This window comes from Acipenser ruthenus, chromosome 31, assembly GCF_902713425.1.
Source record: "Acipenser ruthenus chromosome 31, fAciRut3.2 maternal haplotype, whole genome shotgun sequence".
In the NCBI taxonomy this organism is placed as follows: domain Eukaryota; kingdom Metazoa; phylum Chordata; class Actinopteri; order Acipenseriformes; family Acipenseridae; genus Acipenser; species Acipenser ruthenus.
In genome coordinates this window covers 7,240,498-7,259,943 of record NC_081219.1, presented here as the reverse complement: position 1 = coordinate 7,259,943, position 19,446 = coordinate 7,240,498, and the positions used below count along the sequence as shown (strand labels likewise).

The 19,446-nt window shown below is 39.5% G+C and overlaps 1 protein-coding gene across 1 annotated transcript in view; it reads right to left on the bottom strand.

Annotated features, from left to right (window-relative positions):
* The window catches only part of LOC117397008 (surfeit locus protein 2-like), a 28,881-nt gene extending 13,246 nt beyond the window's left edge, over window positions 1-15,635 (bottom strand). The window contains exons 1-3 of the mRNA XM_033995515.3: window positions 15,406-15,635; window positions 13,879-14,033; window positions 6,135-6,238 (exon numbers count right to left, since the gene is read on the bottom strand). Coding sequence (XP_033851406.3) covers window positions 6,135-6,238; window positions 13,879-14,033; window positions 15,406-15,480 — 334 coding nt within the window. The 5' untranslated portion in view covers window positions 15,481-15,635. The remainder of the gene's footprint in view (window positions 1-6,134; window positions 6,239-13,878; window positions 14,034-15,405) is intronic.
* Window positions 15,636-19,446: the final 3,811 nt, after the last annotated feature.

Sequence of the window (19,446 nt, the reverse complement as noted above, 5' to 3'; positions counted from 1 at the left end):
GTCCATTTGAGGTTATTCGAGCGATTGGAAAAGTAAATTATGAGATCCGACAGCTAATTTATCATGTAAATCTCCTCAAACCGTGGAAAGAACGGGAGGTCCATTTTATATTTCCCGCACAGGAGGGAGAGGACTTTGGACCCTCAATTGAGCCAGTGTCAGCAATTGAGGTCCCGATGGGGGAAACTCCTGATCAGCGCAGAGAGGTAAGCAATCTAATTAATATGTTTGCTGATGTGTTTTCTAACGTGCCTGGAAGAACGCATTTGATCGAACATGCTATTATCACTCCGCCAGGTCTGAGTCAGACAGAGACCGTATCGCATTCCAGATAGTCGGAGAGATTCTGTTCGGAGGGAGGTGGAGTGTATGTTGAAACTTGGGGTAATTGAACCTTCCCGAAGCGAGTGGTGTAGCCCAATTGTACCAATAGACAAGCCAGATGGGTCACTACGGTTATGTATAGACTTTAGGAGGGTGAATGCTATCTCTAAGTTTGATGCATATCCCATGCCTCGAGTAGATGAACTCTTAGACAAGCTGGGGCGAGCCCGGTTTATTTCAACCTTGGATCTGACGAAAGGATACTGGCAGATTCCATTAACTAAAGCCTCTCGTGAGAAAACGGCATTTACAACCCCAGAGGGTCTTTTTCAATTTCGCACTATGCCGTTCGGACTTCATGGAGCTCCTGCTACCTTCCAGAGACTGATGGACAGGGTATTACAACCTCATCGAGAGTACACAGCTGCGTATATCGATGATGTAGTTATTTATAGTTCTTCCTGGAAAGAAAATTTGAATAGATTAGAAGCCGTCTTACAGTCTCTGAGGAAAGCGGGTCTCACAGCGAACATGGCAAAGTGTGCTATTGGAAAAGAAGAAACTAAATATTTAGGTTTCATAATGGGTAAAGGTAGAGTGAAACCGCTGGTTTCAAAAGTCCAGGCTCTGTTGGATTCACCGGTACCTACCACGAAAACCCAGGTGAGATCATTGTTAGGGTTGGCCGGTTATTACCGCCGCTTTATTCCACACTTTTCCACTATAGCCGCCCCTCTCACTGATCTCACTAAAAAGAACGCTCCAAATAAAATTAAATGGAGTGCAGAGTGTCAGACGGCCTTTGAATCTATTAAAACTAATTTGAGTCAGGCCCCAGCATTAGTAAGCCCGAATTTCAGCCGAGAGTTCATCCTTCAGACAGATGCATCGCAGACTGGTCTGGGGGCGGTTCTGTCCCAGGAGAGAGATGGTATAGAACACCCGATATTATACATCAGTCGGAAGTTACTGCCCAGGGAACAGAGGTATTCAGTAGTGGAGAAGGAATGCCTGGCAGTAAAGTGGGCTATGGAGTCCTTAAAATACTATCTTCTGGGACGACCCTTTGTACTCATCACAGATCACACCCCTTTAAAGTGGTTAGACACAATGAAGGATTCAAACGCTAGGATTACGCGGTGGTACCTGGCGCTCCAACCCTTTGCCTTTCAAATAAGGCATCGTGCGGGTAAGTTACACCAAAACGCTGATTTTTTTTCCCGGGAGGGAGGGAAAAAGGAGGGGTTAGAGGTTTCCGAGTGTTCCTTCGGCTCCACTCTGAGGGGTGGGATATGTGATGAGTCAAAGGGGTTTCGGTCTGTAATTCAGCCTCCCAACAGTAGAAGGCATCAAACCAACTCAGGACTTCCCTTACCAAGATCTCGTGACCATGACGAAAGTCATCTTTATGAGGGGCTGCACCTTGGTGAGGGGCGGAAGTACGAGTATGTAAATTCCAGCCACTGGAGTCACGTGAGGTTCAAGGACACCTGTTAGTTGGAATTGGTGTTCCACTGACTACCGGGGCGGGGCTTTGCATACTAAAGGGAACGTGCTACTGTGTCCGGGGTTGGTCCAACAAAGTGTAGGCGGAGGTAAGGCTGGAGGGAGAAAAGCAGTGCCGGGTTCGGTCTGCTTTTATTTTCACGGACGGAAGCTTTACTCACGTTGTTCTCTTGGTTCGGATTCTTTTCTTTTTTTATTCAGCATATCCAGAAGAGGACTAAGAAGCTTCCGTTCCTTTCGTTTTGTTTCTCTAGCACTCCCTCCTTCACATCCTTCTTTTGTTTGTTTGTTTTTTTTCCCGTGTAAATATTAATAAAGTAAAATTTTTACACGTAAAGTACTGTCTGGAAATTCCATTATTACTCACACGCCTCACAAAAACATTAAGAAAAATCTTTTGTAGAAAAAGTTTGTGGATGAGGAAAAAAAGTTACAAGAAATAGATGTCCACAATTATTTAACTTTTTTTTTTGCAAAACTCCCAAAATGCTAATTCAAAAGTATTCATACCCTTTGATGCTATAATGGTATTGTCTAGCAATTTCAATATGATAATGCAGAACCTAATTCTAGAAAAGTGTTGAAAATGCTGGATTGTAGGTGAGCATTCTTAGAGAGTATAAAAGGGTTAGATATAGGATGATTGCTGCCACTACCAATAAGTCAATATGGGAAAAAATAAAGAGCTATCTGAAGACCTTAGGGAGAAAATGATTGACATAAAGCTGGAGAAGGATACAAGATTTCCAAGAATTTGAGTATCACAATTTCAACTATTGTTTCTATTATGAAGTACAAGACTCAAAGGTTTTGATGAAACAAAAATTGAGCTATTTGGTCATGCTGATAGTTGTTACGTTTGGAGAAAGTCTGGTGAGGCGTACAAAGAAAAGAACACCATACCTACTGTCAATGGGGCTGTTTTTCCTCTAATGCCACAGGAAATTTAGTTCCAATACATGGTAAAATGGATTCCATAGCAGACCAAAATATATTGGCCAATCATCTGAAACCCTCCGCTACAAAACTTGGTTTAAAGCGCAACTGGACATTCCAACACAACAACAATCCAAAGCACACATCAAAATCTACTTCAGAATGGTTGAAGAATAAAACAAAGGTTCTGGAATGGCCTAGTCAAAGTCTCGATCTAAATCTGATTGAGAATCTTTGGTATGAGTTTAAGCAGGCTGAGCACAAGAGAAGTCCTCGGAATTTGAATGAACTGGAACAATTTTGCATTGAAGAATGGTCAAAAATCACCGAATAATCATGCCAAAAACTCATTGACAAATATCCTAATCGTTTAAAAGAGGTTATTATTGCTAAAGGTGCCTCAACTAGCTATTAATTTAATTGTCGTTGTCGGGGTATGAATACTTTTTAATTAGCAATTTTGGAGTTTTGCAAAAAAAATTGTTGAAATAATTGTAGACATCTATTTCTTGTAACTTTTTCTTCATCCTCAAAAGCAAAGCTTTTGCTGCAAAAGATTTTTCATACACTAAATATGTACTTCAGACTCAGCCATAGTGGAAAATTAAATGCTCCTCGGGAAGACTATTGTTACCTCCAGGGTGCAATGCCCTCAGGCTTCAGGCATTATAGACCCCTGTCAGATATATATATATAGATATAGATATAGATATAGATATAGATATAGATATATAGATATATAGATATATATATCTGACAGGGGTCTGTAATGCCTGAATATATATATATTCAGGCATATATATATATATATATATATATATATATATATATATATATATATATATATATATATATATATATATATATATATATATATATATATAGATATTATTTGTTTATTTAGCAGACGCCTTTATCCAAGGCGACTTACAGAGACTAGGGGGTGGGAACTATGCATCAGCTGCAGAGTCACTTACAATTACGTCTCACCCGAAAGACAGAGCACAAGGAGGTTAAGTGACTTGCTCAGGGTCACACAATGAGTCAGTGGCGGAGGAGGGATTTGGACCTCCTGGTTACAAGCCCGTTTCTTTAACCACTGGACCACACAGCCTCCTCCATATATATATATATATATATATATATATATATATATATATATATATATATATTACACACACACAGTACTGTGCAAAAGTTTTAGGCAGGTGTGAAAAAATGCTGTAAAGTAAGAATGCTTTCAAAAATAGACATGTTAATAGATTATATTTATCAATTAACTAAATGCAAAGTGAGTGAACAGAAGAAAAATCTAAATCAAATCCTTATTTGGTGTGACCACCCTTTGCCTTCAAAACAGCATCAATTCTTCTAGGTACACTTGCACAAAGTCAGGGATTTTGTAGGCATATAGTCAGGTGTATGATTAAACAATTATACCAAACAGGTGCTAATGATCATCAATTCAATATGTAGGTTGAAACACAATCATCAACTGAAACAGAAACAGCTGTGTAGGAGGAATAAACCTGGGTGAGGAACAGCCAAACTCAGATAACAAGGTGAGGTTGCTGAAGACAGTTTACTTTCAAAAGTCATACACCATGGCAAGACTGAGCACAGCAACAAGACACAAGGTAGTTATACTGCATCAGCAAGGTCTCTCCCAGGCAGAAATGTCAAGGCAGACAGGGGTTTCCAGATGTGCTGTCCAAGCTCTTTTGAAGAAGCACAAAGAAACGGGCAACGTTGAGGACTGTAGACGCAGTGGTCGGCCAAGGAAACTTACTGCAGCAGATGAAAGACACATCATGCTTACTTCCCTTCGCAATCGGAAGATGTCCAGCAGAAAACAGTGGGACCCTGGTACACCCATCTACTGTCTGGAGAAGTCTGGTCAGAAGTGGCCTTCATGGAAGACTTGCGGCCAAAAAGCCATACCTCCGACGTGGAAACAAGGCCAAGCGACTTAACTAGGCACGAAAACACAGGAACTGGGGTGCAGAAAAATGGCAGCAGGTGCTCTGGACTGATGAGTCAAAATTTGAAATATTTGGCTGTAGCAGAAGGCAGTTTGTTCGCCGAAGGGCTGGAGAGCGGTACACGAATGAGTGTCTGCAGGCAACAGTGAAGCATGGTGGAGGTTCCTTGCAAGTTTGGGGCTGCATTTCTGCAAATGGAGTTGGGGATTTGGTCAGAATTAATGGTCTCCTCAATGCTGAGAAGTACAGGCAGATACTTATCCATCATGCAATACCATCAGGGAGGCATCTGATTGGCCCCAATTTTATTCTGCAGCATGACAACGACCCCAGCGAAAGTCATTAAGAACTATCTTCAACGTAAAGAAGAACAAGGAGTCCTGGAAGTGATGGTATGGCCCCCACAGAGCCCTGATCTCAACATCATCGAGTCTGTCTGGGATTACATGAAGAGAAAGAAGCAACTGAGGCTGCCTAAATCCACAGAAGAACTGTGGTTAGTTCTCCAAGATGTTTGGGCCAACCTACCTGCCGAGTTCCTTCAAAAACTGTGTGCAAGTGTACCTAGAAGAATTGATGCTGTTTTGAAGGCAAAGGGTGGTCACACCAAATATTGATTTGATGTAAATTTTTCTTCTGTTCACTCACTTTGAATTTTGTTAATTGATAAATATAAACTATTAACATGTCTATTTTTGAAAGCATTCTTACTTTACAGCATTTTTTCACACCTGCCTAAAACTTTTGCACAGTACTGTATATACACTGTATATACACACACAGCATGCCTGTAACAAATGTAGAACTCAAATACCAAATGGGTGATAACGATCTGGAGCAAGAAATTGGCACTGTTGTCGACTAGTTCAATCGCAGCTAAGAGTGCAGGACTACATCTAATCTAAAGTGAGCTGTTTCACCCATATCAAGTCAGGGGTCACAGACATCATGTAGCATGCAGTGTTAACATTACCCTGCAAATATGAAGTCAGGGGTCACAGAGATCATGTAGCATGCAGTGTTAACATTATCCTGCAAATATCAAGTCGGGTCACAGAGATCTGCAGTATTTTAAAATGACTTCCAGAAAAGGGATCATTTCTAAATGAACACAACATAGAACCATAGACTATAGTACAGAATACAAGCCAACATCTGAAAGCATATGTTTATCATGGGTAATGAGCGAGTAGGAAATACATTTCTCTGCTGTTACTCAGGAGTGCTCTCCAGGTTAAAGAAATTCTCTTAAGGGCAGTATTGTGTATACAGATCAGGCTCCCCTGCTTGCTGCTTGTTTTCTGCTCCCACAATAGCCATTCATTACAATCACGGGGGGGGGGGGGGGGGGAATCTTTTAATAAAACAAACAACGAGTTTACTTACAGGTCTTCAGTGCCCGCTGATACCTTTTCCCAGAGACATGGAGCAGAACATGCTGGGGAATGCGATTGATATGCCGCAGGGTCAGTTTGCAGAACAGACGATTTCTGTGAACACATGAGAGAGGAGCAAGAGTGAATTATAACAGCATGGCACACACATTGAAAAGGCTTTTTTAGTATAACACAAGTATTTTATTTATTTTTATTTATTTCTTAGCAGACACCCTTACCAAGGGCAACTTAGCTGTATACAAAAAAAATACATAAAGAATTACAGTACAATTAAGAGCAAGATACAAAATACAATGACTTAAGCCCTAATAAGAACAAAAAGTATGACAGCTGAACACTAGCAAATCTGAACTCCTTATAGTAGGATCTAAAACTCAACTTAAGAATCTCAATATAGCTGCCCTGAACCTCGAAACTGTCTGCTGCTGCCTTCCCCCACAATATGAAGCCTGGTGTACTTCTTGACAGCAACCTCTCCTTTGATGCCCACATCTCCTCCGTGGTCAAATCTTCCTTCTACCATCTGCGGAGATACTTTGTCATGCATTTGTCTCTTCTCCACTCGACTACTGCAACTCTCTATATGGTGGTCTCCCTGCACGCACCATAAACCGACTGCAGCTAGTTCAGAATGACGCTACCAGGATCCTTAACAGATGTAAAAAGCGTGAACACATCACCCCCATCTTGCCCAGCTGCACTGGCTACCTGTAAAGTTTAATTATTTTCAAAACTCTCCTGCTCAACTACAATGCCCTTCATCACACAGGTCCTGAGTACCTCCTCAACCTGCTGAGCCGCTATGTCCCTGCCCGCAAGCTGAGGTCCTCTGACTCTGGCCTGCTTGTTATCCACAAGCAAAAGTGCACCACACCTGGAGAACGCTCGTTTAGCTTCATGGCTCTGACTCTTTGGAACTCTCTCACAGCTTTGGTGCGTGATGCTCCCACCGTCGCTCGCTTTAAATCAACTCTCAAGACCCACCTGTTCTCTCTTGCTTTCCATGCTCTTTAAGCCTGATATCTGTTATTAGCTGCTGTGTTGCTGCTGCTATTTCATGTATTATGCACCTTCCACTGTATTTAATCTATTATGCATTTCTTTTTTTTTTTTTGTATTTCATGTATTGTATTCATTTCTCTGTATCCCATTTAAATGCATCAAGATTTCAGGTTGTAACATAAACTGTGAAAACGTCCAAGGGGGGTGAGTACTTACTATAGGCACTGTATATGTTGAAATAAACACAATTGTTATATTTAAGTTAATATTCCTCCAATAAACGCCACAGTTTTTGGAGGTCCCTTAATGTATTGTTTTTAAGAATATTAACTGTCTACATTAGTACCTATACCCCTATGTTGTTTATAGTTTAAATAATTTTTTACTTTGAATACATTAGATGCCTTAACGGTTACTGTTGATGTATTTATCTGTGCGTCCCATGTGTGGTTGCTGCTAGTACGTTCTAAGGAACTGTCACCGTTATGAGTAATTCGAGGTTGAGTATTAAAAAAAAAAAACTATTATTCTTGGTATATTCAAATATCTTATTGGAAATTCCCACCTGATACATATTAGATTTTATTCTTATTTTAAAATAAACTAAATATAGCTGGGTGAACTGTGATGTGGAATGTTACTTCGATAATTTTAGGGCATACAAATACATGGCTGTCTGGGACGCGGGGACCTGCGTCCTTTACAGTTTGTCGGGGCTCTCGTGTTTACCGTTGTCTGTGTCCCCAGAACGCGCGTCTGTCCGTCAGACATGGGCAGCCCACGGCAGACTTCTTTATTTTAATCATGCGCTTATTGCAGCTGCGTTGTGTGAGGTTCAAGCTCATACTCTGCGTTGTTGTTCCCACTGTGGAGAACTGGAAAACATGGACCTGGGAACACTTGGATCGGAGCAGATTGAAGGACTGAACCTATACGGAGTTGCGCCCCTTTCACTTGACTGCCTGTGTGTGGTTGCTTGTTTTGTAGAAACCCATTTCAGGCTTTCTTGCTGACTCCTTCCAAAGCATAAACAATTGTTTGAAAAGATGTTCGCTGCTGCTGCAGACAGAAATAAATGGCTCAGAAGTTTAATGGATTTTTGTCAATGTATTTAGCTGTACTATAGTAATACTGCCAAGTTTCCAAGTTTAAGGGTCTACTGGTTGCATGCACATTTTAAATCACAGTAAGTCCTTGTGGCAAAGTGGTTTGCACTGCGTAGGTGTAGAGGTGATGCGGTGCTCAAGTAATGACAAACACGTAAGTTCACGGTCCAAACAATGTTTTATTTAATCCCGTTTGTAAACTACGTCGTTATGACCAAAAATAATAATCCTACGGGTTACAGTCCCGAAATAAACAACACAGTATTAAACACACACAAGATCACAAGTCCAGAGTGAGTGCTAACGTGCAAGTGGTGAAATACAACTTATTTGTGCACAGTGGTGAAGTGTTGTCCGGGTTTGGTGCTGGCCTTAAGGGACAGCTCCGGATCGTGTTAAAGTCTAACAAGAACAAACAAGTATAATTAGACACGACAAAACAAACAAACACTAAAGACTCACGGTACGTTTTGGTTCCCCATTTAGCGGTTCGCTCGCAACCATAACAAAGGAACAGATCGCTTAGCCATGTCCCCTTTTGTACCGTCAGTCACGTCCCCTTGGTTTGCGAGTGCAACCGTTTCTCCTCCAATCCGCGGTTACCACATCGCTTCCCTTCTGGGGCAATGACTTGGTGTCCTGTAGCTCCACCCCCTTTCTAGATAGTAGACTTCCATTTTTCCCTTGGAATGAATTGTCAGACCATCCAGTCCGGGGCACTCTGTTCCCTTTATACAGGGCCCTCACAGGTCAGGAGGGAGATTTATAACCTAGATCCATTATTTATCCGTCATAGTCCTTGACTGGTCTTTTCCGTAACCGTAACAAAGGAACAGATTGCTTGGCCACATCCACCGACATACCTTCAGTCCTGCCCCCTTCGGTAGCAAGTGCAATCACGTATCCTCCAATCCATGACTGACACCTTGCCTACCGCATTAGGGCGATGACTTATGGTATTGTGGCTCCGCCCCCTTCCAACTGACTCTGGAATGAGCTGCCAAACCATCCAGTCCGGGGCACACTGTTCCTGTTATACCGCGCCCTCACAGGTCGGGAGGGAAGATTGTTGACTCTGACTCATTAGCTCTATGACAGGGTAACTCACTAAAATGTGAGACCAAAACATCAATTATTATTTATGAATTTAAAAACTTGATGGGTTCTGAACTTCTGAGCATTTGGTCTTTAATATTGAGAGCGGTGTGGATTCTTTGCTTTGCCTTTTTGTTCTTTTAAAACAGAAAAAAAATTGTGCGGCTTTTAGTGTTTGTTTCTTATCATTAAAAAAATGTTTAAAACTTTAATAAATGAAGAAAAAGAAAAGCCCTGCAAATATAGATCATACTTCTTAAGTAATTTATTCCAAAGTGTTGAATATGCACATAAACATTTGCTGTGTGCGATCACTCTAAAATTGCATACGTTTCAAACCCCACACAAGAAGAAAATATTCGCTTGACATGATCTGGAATGCATTGCTTCACACAGGTATGAAGTATGGACTTTATATCATTTGAGTAAACAGTTTGTGTTTGTCAGAATTTTTCAGGAGCAGCAGCATTAAATGTATGACACCGGTATAGTTAATTCTGCCTGTACAGTGTCGCTTTGGAGAACTCCTAAATACTGTATTGGAAAGACGTGATTTATACCGAAACTTTAGCGATATTGTGAAAAGTTCATCCTTTTAAATGATGTACTGGATAAGCAAATAACTGAAAATATACAGTGCATGCAGTAAACAAATTCCATATTCACCCCCCCTGGATGTGTCATACAGATGGCTTTGAATGCAGTTTGCAAATGGGGGGGGTGGGGTTAGATGTTACTGTGTAGTGTTGTTTTCAGGTGTTCGTTAAAGTGGTAGTTGGCGCACTGCACTTGCTCGCGCGAGCCTAAATAAATTCCACTAAGAAAGCAGGGAAGTGCCCATTCAAATCTGGAACGTTATGCTGTTTTCAGACTTTTACATCTTTTTTTAATTGAATTTATCATTTTTCAGTCTTACGTCGTTTAAGTAATTTATCATATTTTTCCACCATTATGAAAATAGTATGTGAATATTTATCATATGCAATACATTTGGTCTTGTACATTTTTTTTTTTTTTTTTACTTGTGCAACTTTGAGGTGGACTTCTCAAATATTTTTTTTTCTTTTTAGATAAATTGATTCCATTACCAGTTTAAGTTTGCAAAAAAAGAATGTATAATTAATGGTAAATGTACGTCTTTTTGACAACAGGATAGGAAAACACCTATCAAATCGCAATTGATTGTACCTGTACCAAAATCTGACAGTGTACCACTTTTTGACATTACACAGGCCAGGTTTTGGTATGCGTACCACATTCTGATGATGTACCACTTTCTAACACTACACCGGCTCTATAGTCTAGAGCACGGGTAGGCAACCCTGGTCCTGGAGTGCCAAAATCCTGCAGGCTTTGTAGGTATCTCTTAATCGTCAATTGCCAAATACCTGGAACACATGGTAATTCTAACCAATTAAGCCAATCATTAAATCAATTAATTTATTAAGAGGCTTGGGGAAAACAAAACCCAGACGTGTCTGTGGCACTCCAGGACCAGGGTTGCCTCCCCCTGGTCTAGAGCACGACTTCTATCAAAGTGAAAAACAACGTCCACAAACTTGAACTTGAAGCTTATCTATAAACGTCAGGTACATTCAAGCAGTATTCCAATTCCAAAAGAATAGAACATCGTGACAGACAAGTGGAAAAATGCATGCAAATAGAATAATCTAGGTATAAAAAATAAATAAATCCGTTTTTTTGCTTTTTTATTTTGTATTATTTGTGCATTTTTTCCTGAGGGATATCAGACAACGTCCGTTAGGTAAACTGTTCCCCCACTACTACCACTAGTTGCAGATAGAAGCCACTGGGAATACAGTTTCACTTTCTACATGTAAGCTGTCACTTCACATAAAACAAACTGCCCAGTTTAACCATGTTCAATAAAAGAAAACAAGAAAGCAAGGGTTTAATATAATTACAGTACCGTTAAAAAGCTCACAACATGATCCACCTCCAAACCCTTTGTTTGTTTGTTTATTTTGTGGGGGGGGAGGTTATGCCATTTGTGTCTCAGGTCCACATGCAGGGTGCAAAAACCACTGTTGGATTAATGTCCTTCGACATGGACTGAGAAAGTACAGGAATCATTTACTGATTTGCTTTGAATAGTATACGCGCAGTGCATTACTTCAGTGCTTTAGACCCACTGCTACACCTGAATTTGTTCATTTATAATGCACCAACGTTAACACAGCAACTACACTGTAGTACAACAATCCCCTCCGAGAATTATATTTTTTATTGTAAAGAAATAAGTAGTGAATTCATTTTGAACAAAGGTAATTGAGAGTGCATTTGAAACAAAATTCAGTATATGTACCAATACGTATCCTAAAGAAACATACCATACCAGATTTAAAAATGCAATACTGCGGACAGTTCAAATCTGTTTGATTAAGGTTTACAGAAAAGCCTGTCATCGGTTTAAAGTCTAACCCTATAGAATCACATTTCATATTACCTGATTAGGCCTATGTTTTGTAATTTGTATTTAAATAATGTGTCAATGGTGTGCAAAGTAATGTATTTCCTTGTAGAAACACTGTAAAGCAGTGAAAGTGTGAAGAGTACAAATCTATTTTTTTTTTCATTAGGCGCTCCAGTTTTGTTTTAGTCACATTCTTCAGTTCACAGGGTTACATCTACATCCTTTATTTTAATATTTTATATTTTCAGAAAAAGACGCCGAAGACAACACCATGTAAGAATTTATTATTTTTTTTTGGTTCCTGGGTAGTAAGTGTTATTTCCTAATTGCTTATGCCTCAAAAGTATAGAAAATGGCTATTATTCCCCACAAACTTTGCTTTTGTGACCAGGACAGTGATATTTTGAAATTTACCTATTTCCAATGAGAAAACAGGCGAATTTGTGTCTTTTCGTTCACAAGTCAGAAAAAAACAACATATGAATCCAAATTAACATGTACTTATACTAAAGTAATACAAAAATGACTACAAAAGATTTAGAAGTGAGTAGTTTTTCGAGATTTACGACTATACTGTAAATCACTTTCACGAATCAGCCCCCAAATGTAGTCTCCCATCATGTTCTCGTTATACTGTCCTTGGTAGCGGCGTTCAGTATATCCTGGTGGAAGCGCTCGCCTTGCTCCTCCGAGTACGCTCCCATGTTCTCCTTGAATTTATCAAGATGAGCATCAAGGATATGGACTTTGAGGGACATCCTACAGCCCATTGTGCCGTAGTTCTTCACCAGAGTCTCAACCAGCTCCACATAGTTTTCGGCCTTGTGATTGCCCAGGAAGCCCCGAACCACTGCGACAAAGCTGTTCCAAGCCGCTTTCTCCTTACTAGTGAGCTTCTTGGAGAATTCATTGCACTCCAGGATCTTCTTTATCTGTGGTCCGACGAAGACACCGTCTTTGACCTTTGCCTCAGACAGCTTAGGGAAGAAGTCTTGAAGGTACCTGAAGGCTGCCGACTCCTTATCTAGAGCTCTGACAAATTGTTTCATAAGGCCCAATTTGATGTACAGCACCTTCCGGGGGTCCCAGCCGTACTCATCATACTTCAAGGCATCCAGCAAGGTCTTGATGCTGTTGTAATCCTCTTTGAGGTGCACCGAGTGAGCCAGGGGAAGAGGCGGTTACTTGTTACCATTATGGAGCAGCACGGCTTTGAGGCTCCTGGATGAGCTGTCAATGAAGGACAGTATAACGAGAACATAATGGGAGACTACATTTGGGGGCTGATTCGTGAAAGTGATTTACAGTATAATCGTAAATCTCGAAAAACTACTCACTTCTAAATCTTTTGTAGTCATTTTTGTATTACTTTAGTATAAATACATGTTAATTTGGATTCATATGTTGTTTTTTTCTGACTATGTGAACGAAAAGACACAAATTCGCCCATTTTCTCATTGGAAATAGGTAAATTTCAAAATATCACTCCTGGTCACAAAAGCAAAGTTTGTAGGGAATAATAGCCATTTTCTATACTTTTGAGGCATAAGCAATTAGGAAATAACACTTACTACCCAGGAACAAAAATTGTGTTACATAGTGTAATACTTGATACTAATATTCTGAAATTAAATACTGTACTTACCATACGAAAACTAATTTATGCTTAATATTTTTCACATGACCATGGCTTTGCAATTAAATAACAGGAACTGTAAAGAATCTGAACTGCATAACCTGTGTGCAGACTTACTGTACTGTTCAACGAGAGACCCAATCAGTAACTGTTCATACTCAACTGCATTTGCTTGGAACAAGAAATATGTTGATAGACCCTTTCAAACTAGAAGATATTCCACTATTTACAGCAGGGGGGGCCAGTCCTGGAGGGCACAGTTGGAACAAAAACAAGGAGGGACACCGACCCTCCAGGAACATGGGTTCCCCACCACTGATTTAGAGGAAAAGAATAGGGTACAGTGGAATTAGTTCATGGTGTCCAAATCAGAAAGCACAAGACTAGCCACGGCTTAACTGCAAGACTGTGAGGCTTTGTTGCCGTGACAGACAAGAGGATGGAGCTCCTGCACACTCACGGTTCTTTGGTGCTGGCGACCACATGTGGTTCGTATTGGCTGTAATTGAAGTTGGACCCACCAGCAGACAGACGCTTATATTTCTTCCCACCAACGTAAGCACAGAGTTCAGACAGGTGACAGGGAATCTCATGGCCGCTCAGAATACACCTGACCTATGGAAGGCAACAGAAAAACCATGTTAGTGATTATCCCAGCAAGGATCACGACATGAATCTACCGGCTCTAATGAGCTTATTGATCATTGTAATGGGGCAAAGACACCTAAAGAAATCAATATCCAGGAATTTTTATCCCTGGCCAGGGGGTATACATGAGGCTACAAAACAGCAGGCCAAATATACATGTTAGTCTTGGTGTTTTCATATTTGGTGTACAGCACCTCTTTCCTGTTAGCTTAGTGTATCCCCCGCTGGGGGATATACCAGAGGCTGGCGTACATACTGATATTTTCACTGGAGTCGGAGTTTCACTCACAGGCACATCTGTGGCTGCTTAACTGAGGTTCCTGGTTGATGTATTTTGTGTTTCGGACTCCGTCAGGCTGAATATCAACCTACACTGTACACTTGTCATTGTTTCACTTTTTTTTTGTCTAGTTTGTGATATTACATATATATATATATATATATATATATATATATATATATATATATATAAAAAATGTATGGTTGAAATGTAATTTTTTTACTCCTTTGTCTCTCTTTCTATAGCACTTTAAAGAGTCATAATGCATCATAAAGTGCTTGGCTGTGGGACTAAAAACGCACTTTTATCAAATATCTTTATCTTAGTGGGTTTTAATGCAACTTTGAAATTGCTGCATTTGTAATATTTTGTGTATGCCGTTATTTAAATTGTCTGATTATGGCAGTTGTATGTGTGACATGCTGGTTTGTTCTTTTTTCCTGCTATGTACTGTACAGTGCTTTGCGATACTTTTGTATAAAAAGCGCGATATAAAATGCAGTAAATAAAATCTATGACAAAAACGCTAGACAAGGCTGTAGAGTGGTTAAAAATTCAAAATGATAAAATATACTTGAACCTATTTCAAACGCCTACATTACCCTGCACAGTACTTGTATTTGCAACAAAATATTAAATGATATACTGCTGAATATCCATTTGATACATCATGGCTCCATGGGGTTGCACTAGTAGGGGTATGGCAACAACAAAAAAAAAAAACGGACCAGCTTGGAGCGCAGTACTATGTTTCAACCGAAACGTTAGGTTAAGTGTACCGTATATACACACATGTGTTTAAGAAGACAATAACTGACAGAAACAGTGTAAGACATTACCGAAAAGAAAATGCGTTTCTTGTTACGCATGGTTAAACAAAAAACAAGCACTATAGTGATCTTTGTCGCAGACTTGAAAGCAAAATGTCTTTTTAAAACTGTCTATTTTATAAAAGTTTTCACGACACTAGTATTCACGATTTGATTACTTGAAATTAGCATTATATTCGGGGTGACCCATGTGTCACAAACGATAAACCGTGTTGCTGTATCTCCTTACCTTATTCCCCGCTGTGGGCTGCAGGCATGGGTATTCCTGTAGGAAAGCCTGTACCTCTGGTGGATACTCACTCATTGTGTTTATGTGACAACAACACACTCTGCAAAGCTTTAATCGTCAGTCTCGCCACGTGGGACAGAAGGACCCTGCGTCGCAGCAATGGATGCGTTAACGGAGTTCATTCGTCCACAATCTGACCAGTTTAGCCAATGATCTTCTAAGAATGATCTCCGTGAACGCGCCCAGTATGTGTCACAAGAACCCTCCCACGATTCGCCTCGGTCCACGGAGGATTTTGATTGGTTCGCCTGTCGTGTGTGAGAGCAAAGATCTATGAGGCGCCGTTAGGGACATAATTCAAACTGACACGTCAACTCTGTCGAAGCGGTGCATCATGGGAAACCAAAGAGTTACCTCTATAATGTAGTCTGCTTCATTTCCTTTTCAAAATGTTCTCTTTTGAAAACGATTGCATTTTTAACAAGATTCTTCTTGATTTGTTTAGAGACATACGTGTTATTATTTCCACGATCGATGTATTCACTTGACCTGTCAAATAGCTCTATCGCGAATTGCTGTCTGAAATTGCCAGCTCTCATGAATATTCATGAACAGACAAGACGGGGGCGTGGTTTGGCTGTCAAGGGGTTGGGATAGCCAGTGATCGAGATTCTATATCCTTGCTATCAGCTAGATTGCAGTAATGTTTGATGGTTTGAATGGGAAGAAATATAATTTTTTTTTAAATGAATTTAATTCTACATTGATATGTACAAGTGACGTTGTGTGTAATGTATAATGTGAAATAATGTGATATCTTGTAACAATTGTAAGTCGCCCTGGATAAGGGCGTCTGCTAAGAAATAAATAATAATAATAATAATAATAATAATAATAATAATAATAATAATAACAACAACTTTAACAAATTGGATTTAGTAAGATCAGGAAGACAGGTCCACATGTCGTGCAATATTTTTATTTTTACATTATATGTAATAGAAGAAATGTAATTATGAACAACGTATAGCAGCAGTGTGATTCATCACACAGGTCCCGAGTACCTCCTCAACCTGCTGACCCTCTATGTCCCTGCCCGCAGCAAGCTGAGGTCCTCTGACTCTGGCCTGCTTGTTATCCGCAAGTAAAGCTGCAGCACACTTGAAGAACGCTCGTTTAGCTTCATGGTGCTGCTGCTATTTCACGTACTGTGTTACTATCATGCACTTGCCACTGTATTTAATGTATTATGCTTTTTTTTTTTTTTTTTTTACTGTATATCATGTATTATGCATTTCTCTGTATTTAAAGTATTGTGGATTTTCTTGTTACTACATCTTCTAAAGCGCTTTGTGATGGTGGTCCACTATGAAAGGCGCTATATAAAATAAAGATTGATTGATTGATTGATTATAATAGGTTAACTGTATTTACTTTGTTTTTTTCGTATATTTTATATACTGTATAAGAGAATCGTCGATTTAAAACCCATGCTTTACAATTGTGACTGTAGTTTTGTTGAAATACTTGTTGAATTGAATCTAAAGCGACCGTAACGTACATGGCCTTGGAGCATGATAATGCCTTGTGTCTTGGCTGTATATTGCCTCAAGAATATACTCAAGAGCTCTTGTCAGGCCAAGTGAAAACATCGATCGTAGAAATAATAACACGTATGTGTTAAGGAGGGGTCTCTCTAAACAAATCCAGTTCAATACTGCTAAAAATGCAATCGTTTTCAAAAGACACAGCTTTGAATAGGAAATAAAGCAGACCACATTATAGATAGGAGATAAATCGCCACCTGAACTCTTTGGATCCCCATGATGCACCGCATCGGCGGGACGGAAAAAAGGGGGAGTCGACTATCTTGTGAATGTAAGATTGCAGCATAAAGGGAATATCCCCAAGCAAGTGTCCTGAGGGCATCGGATGATTCGAGGGCATTTGCCATTTAATCCCACCTTTAACTTCCAGAGCTCGGCAACTGTACGAAATCAAGCCACCCTGTGCCTAACCCAACCCCAACTCTGACTCCAACCTTAAGCAACCCCTGCACTAATACCTAACCCTAAACCTAACCACTAACGATCATCTGTTGCCCTCCGGACATTTTCTAGGGGATATTCCTTTTTGTTGCATAGATCTTTGGTGAAGAGCTTCAAGCAACAATTTCACTTCCGGTTGGTGCTACTAACTTCCGGAATAGCGGAGGATCTGTAAAATAACGTCCCGTTTGACCCATCCTTTTGACAATCAGTATCAGGTATTTTTAAAATAAAATATATATATATCGTATTATTATTTCTTAATTTGTATCTGTAGCTACACACGTGAATTCATTATTTTCAACCCAAGGGCAGCAGTGTGGAGTAGTGGTTAGGGCTCTGGACTCTTGACCGGAGGGTCATGGGTTCAATCCCAGGTGGGGGACACTGCTGCTGTACCCTTGAGCAAGGTACTTTACCTAGATTGCTTCAGTAAAAACCCAATTGTATAAATGGGTAATTGTATGTAAAAATAATGTGTAAAAAAATAATGTAATTGTATGTAAAAATTATGTGATGTCTTTAACAATTGTAAGTCGTCCTGGATAAGGGTGTCTGCTAAGAAATAAATAATAATATAGGCCTACATTTAATAAATATATTTTAAGTACAGATCTCTTATTAAAGAATTTTAAATATAGCTTTTTCCTATTTTTCAGACCGATTACAAAGTGCACATCTGTGTCTTTCTACTCACGCATTTTCACATTAAAAGTTATTTTTTTTCCTGTAGATCTTAAGTGTGTATGTACGTGTACATGTGGGTACCAGGGCTCGTACTGCAACGTGAAACAAGCAATGTGATTGGTTGAGCAATTGTGATTCTAACTCACTGTGCTGCCTCACAGAATTTTAAGTTTCGGTAGCCATCTTACTCAGGGTTGTCAGATTGGGGAGAAACCAAAGCCATGGGGGGGGGGGGGGGGGGTAAACTAAGGGGAAACATTTTTCAAATAGGGGACTTTAGCTAAAAATGGGTGATTTTATGTCCTTTGTAGTGAGCTCCTTAGTACGTTCCCATAGTGTTGTCATGATCTTTTAAAATATTAACCCTGCCTTCTGACAGTGATGGCCTAGTGTAATAGCCAATAACACATGTCTGTTACCATGAGTAGAAAACATTTAATCTCCGGGTTCTGTGCCATTTCATAAACCACTTGAGGGGATATCATTTATATATATATATATATATATATATATATATATATATATATATATATATATATATATATATATATATATATATATAAATAAATAAATCTCAGTACTAGGATAGTAGAAAAAGTACTATATATCAACTTACTTGCATGGATGTGTTTGTTGTAACAGCCTGGTCATTTTATTGCAGGGTCTTTTTCTGTACTTCAAGTACCATGAAGAACATGTAGATACCCAACACAACCAAATATAGAAGTCTTGATTATTTCTAAATAAATAGCCTTTTTATTTAGCCCTACATATCCAACAGTGGTAATTCATTTTCAGGATTTCAAGATATTTATTCAGAACTTAAAATCCTAAGCCTAAGAACAAGCCTAACTGTATACTGTTCCTTTTGAATTACATATGCATTTATATACAACCCTGGAGAGCCAGAAAAACAAACACAGGGACATCTGATCTTAATCTTTTTTTTTTCCTTTAAATGTAATATCTCAAAAGCAAATAAACAGCAAAAAAATAGCACACTTCTGATGACCAATACACTTGATGCTATTTTTCTGAGTCAAAATACTGAGTGAATGCACATGGATTTCTGAGAGTCAAAATACTGAGTGAATGCACATGGATTTCTGAGAGTCAAAATACTGAGTGAATGCACATGGATTTCTGGGAGTCAAAATACTGAGTGAATGCACATGGATTTCTGGGAGTCAAAATACTGAGTGAATGCACATGGATTTCTGGGGGGCTTTTTTTTTTTTTTTTTTTTTTTTTTGAGTGCAACAAGTCTCTTTTTTACTCTCAACTCAAATATACCTGCAGGACAGCA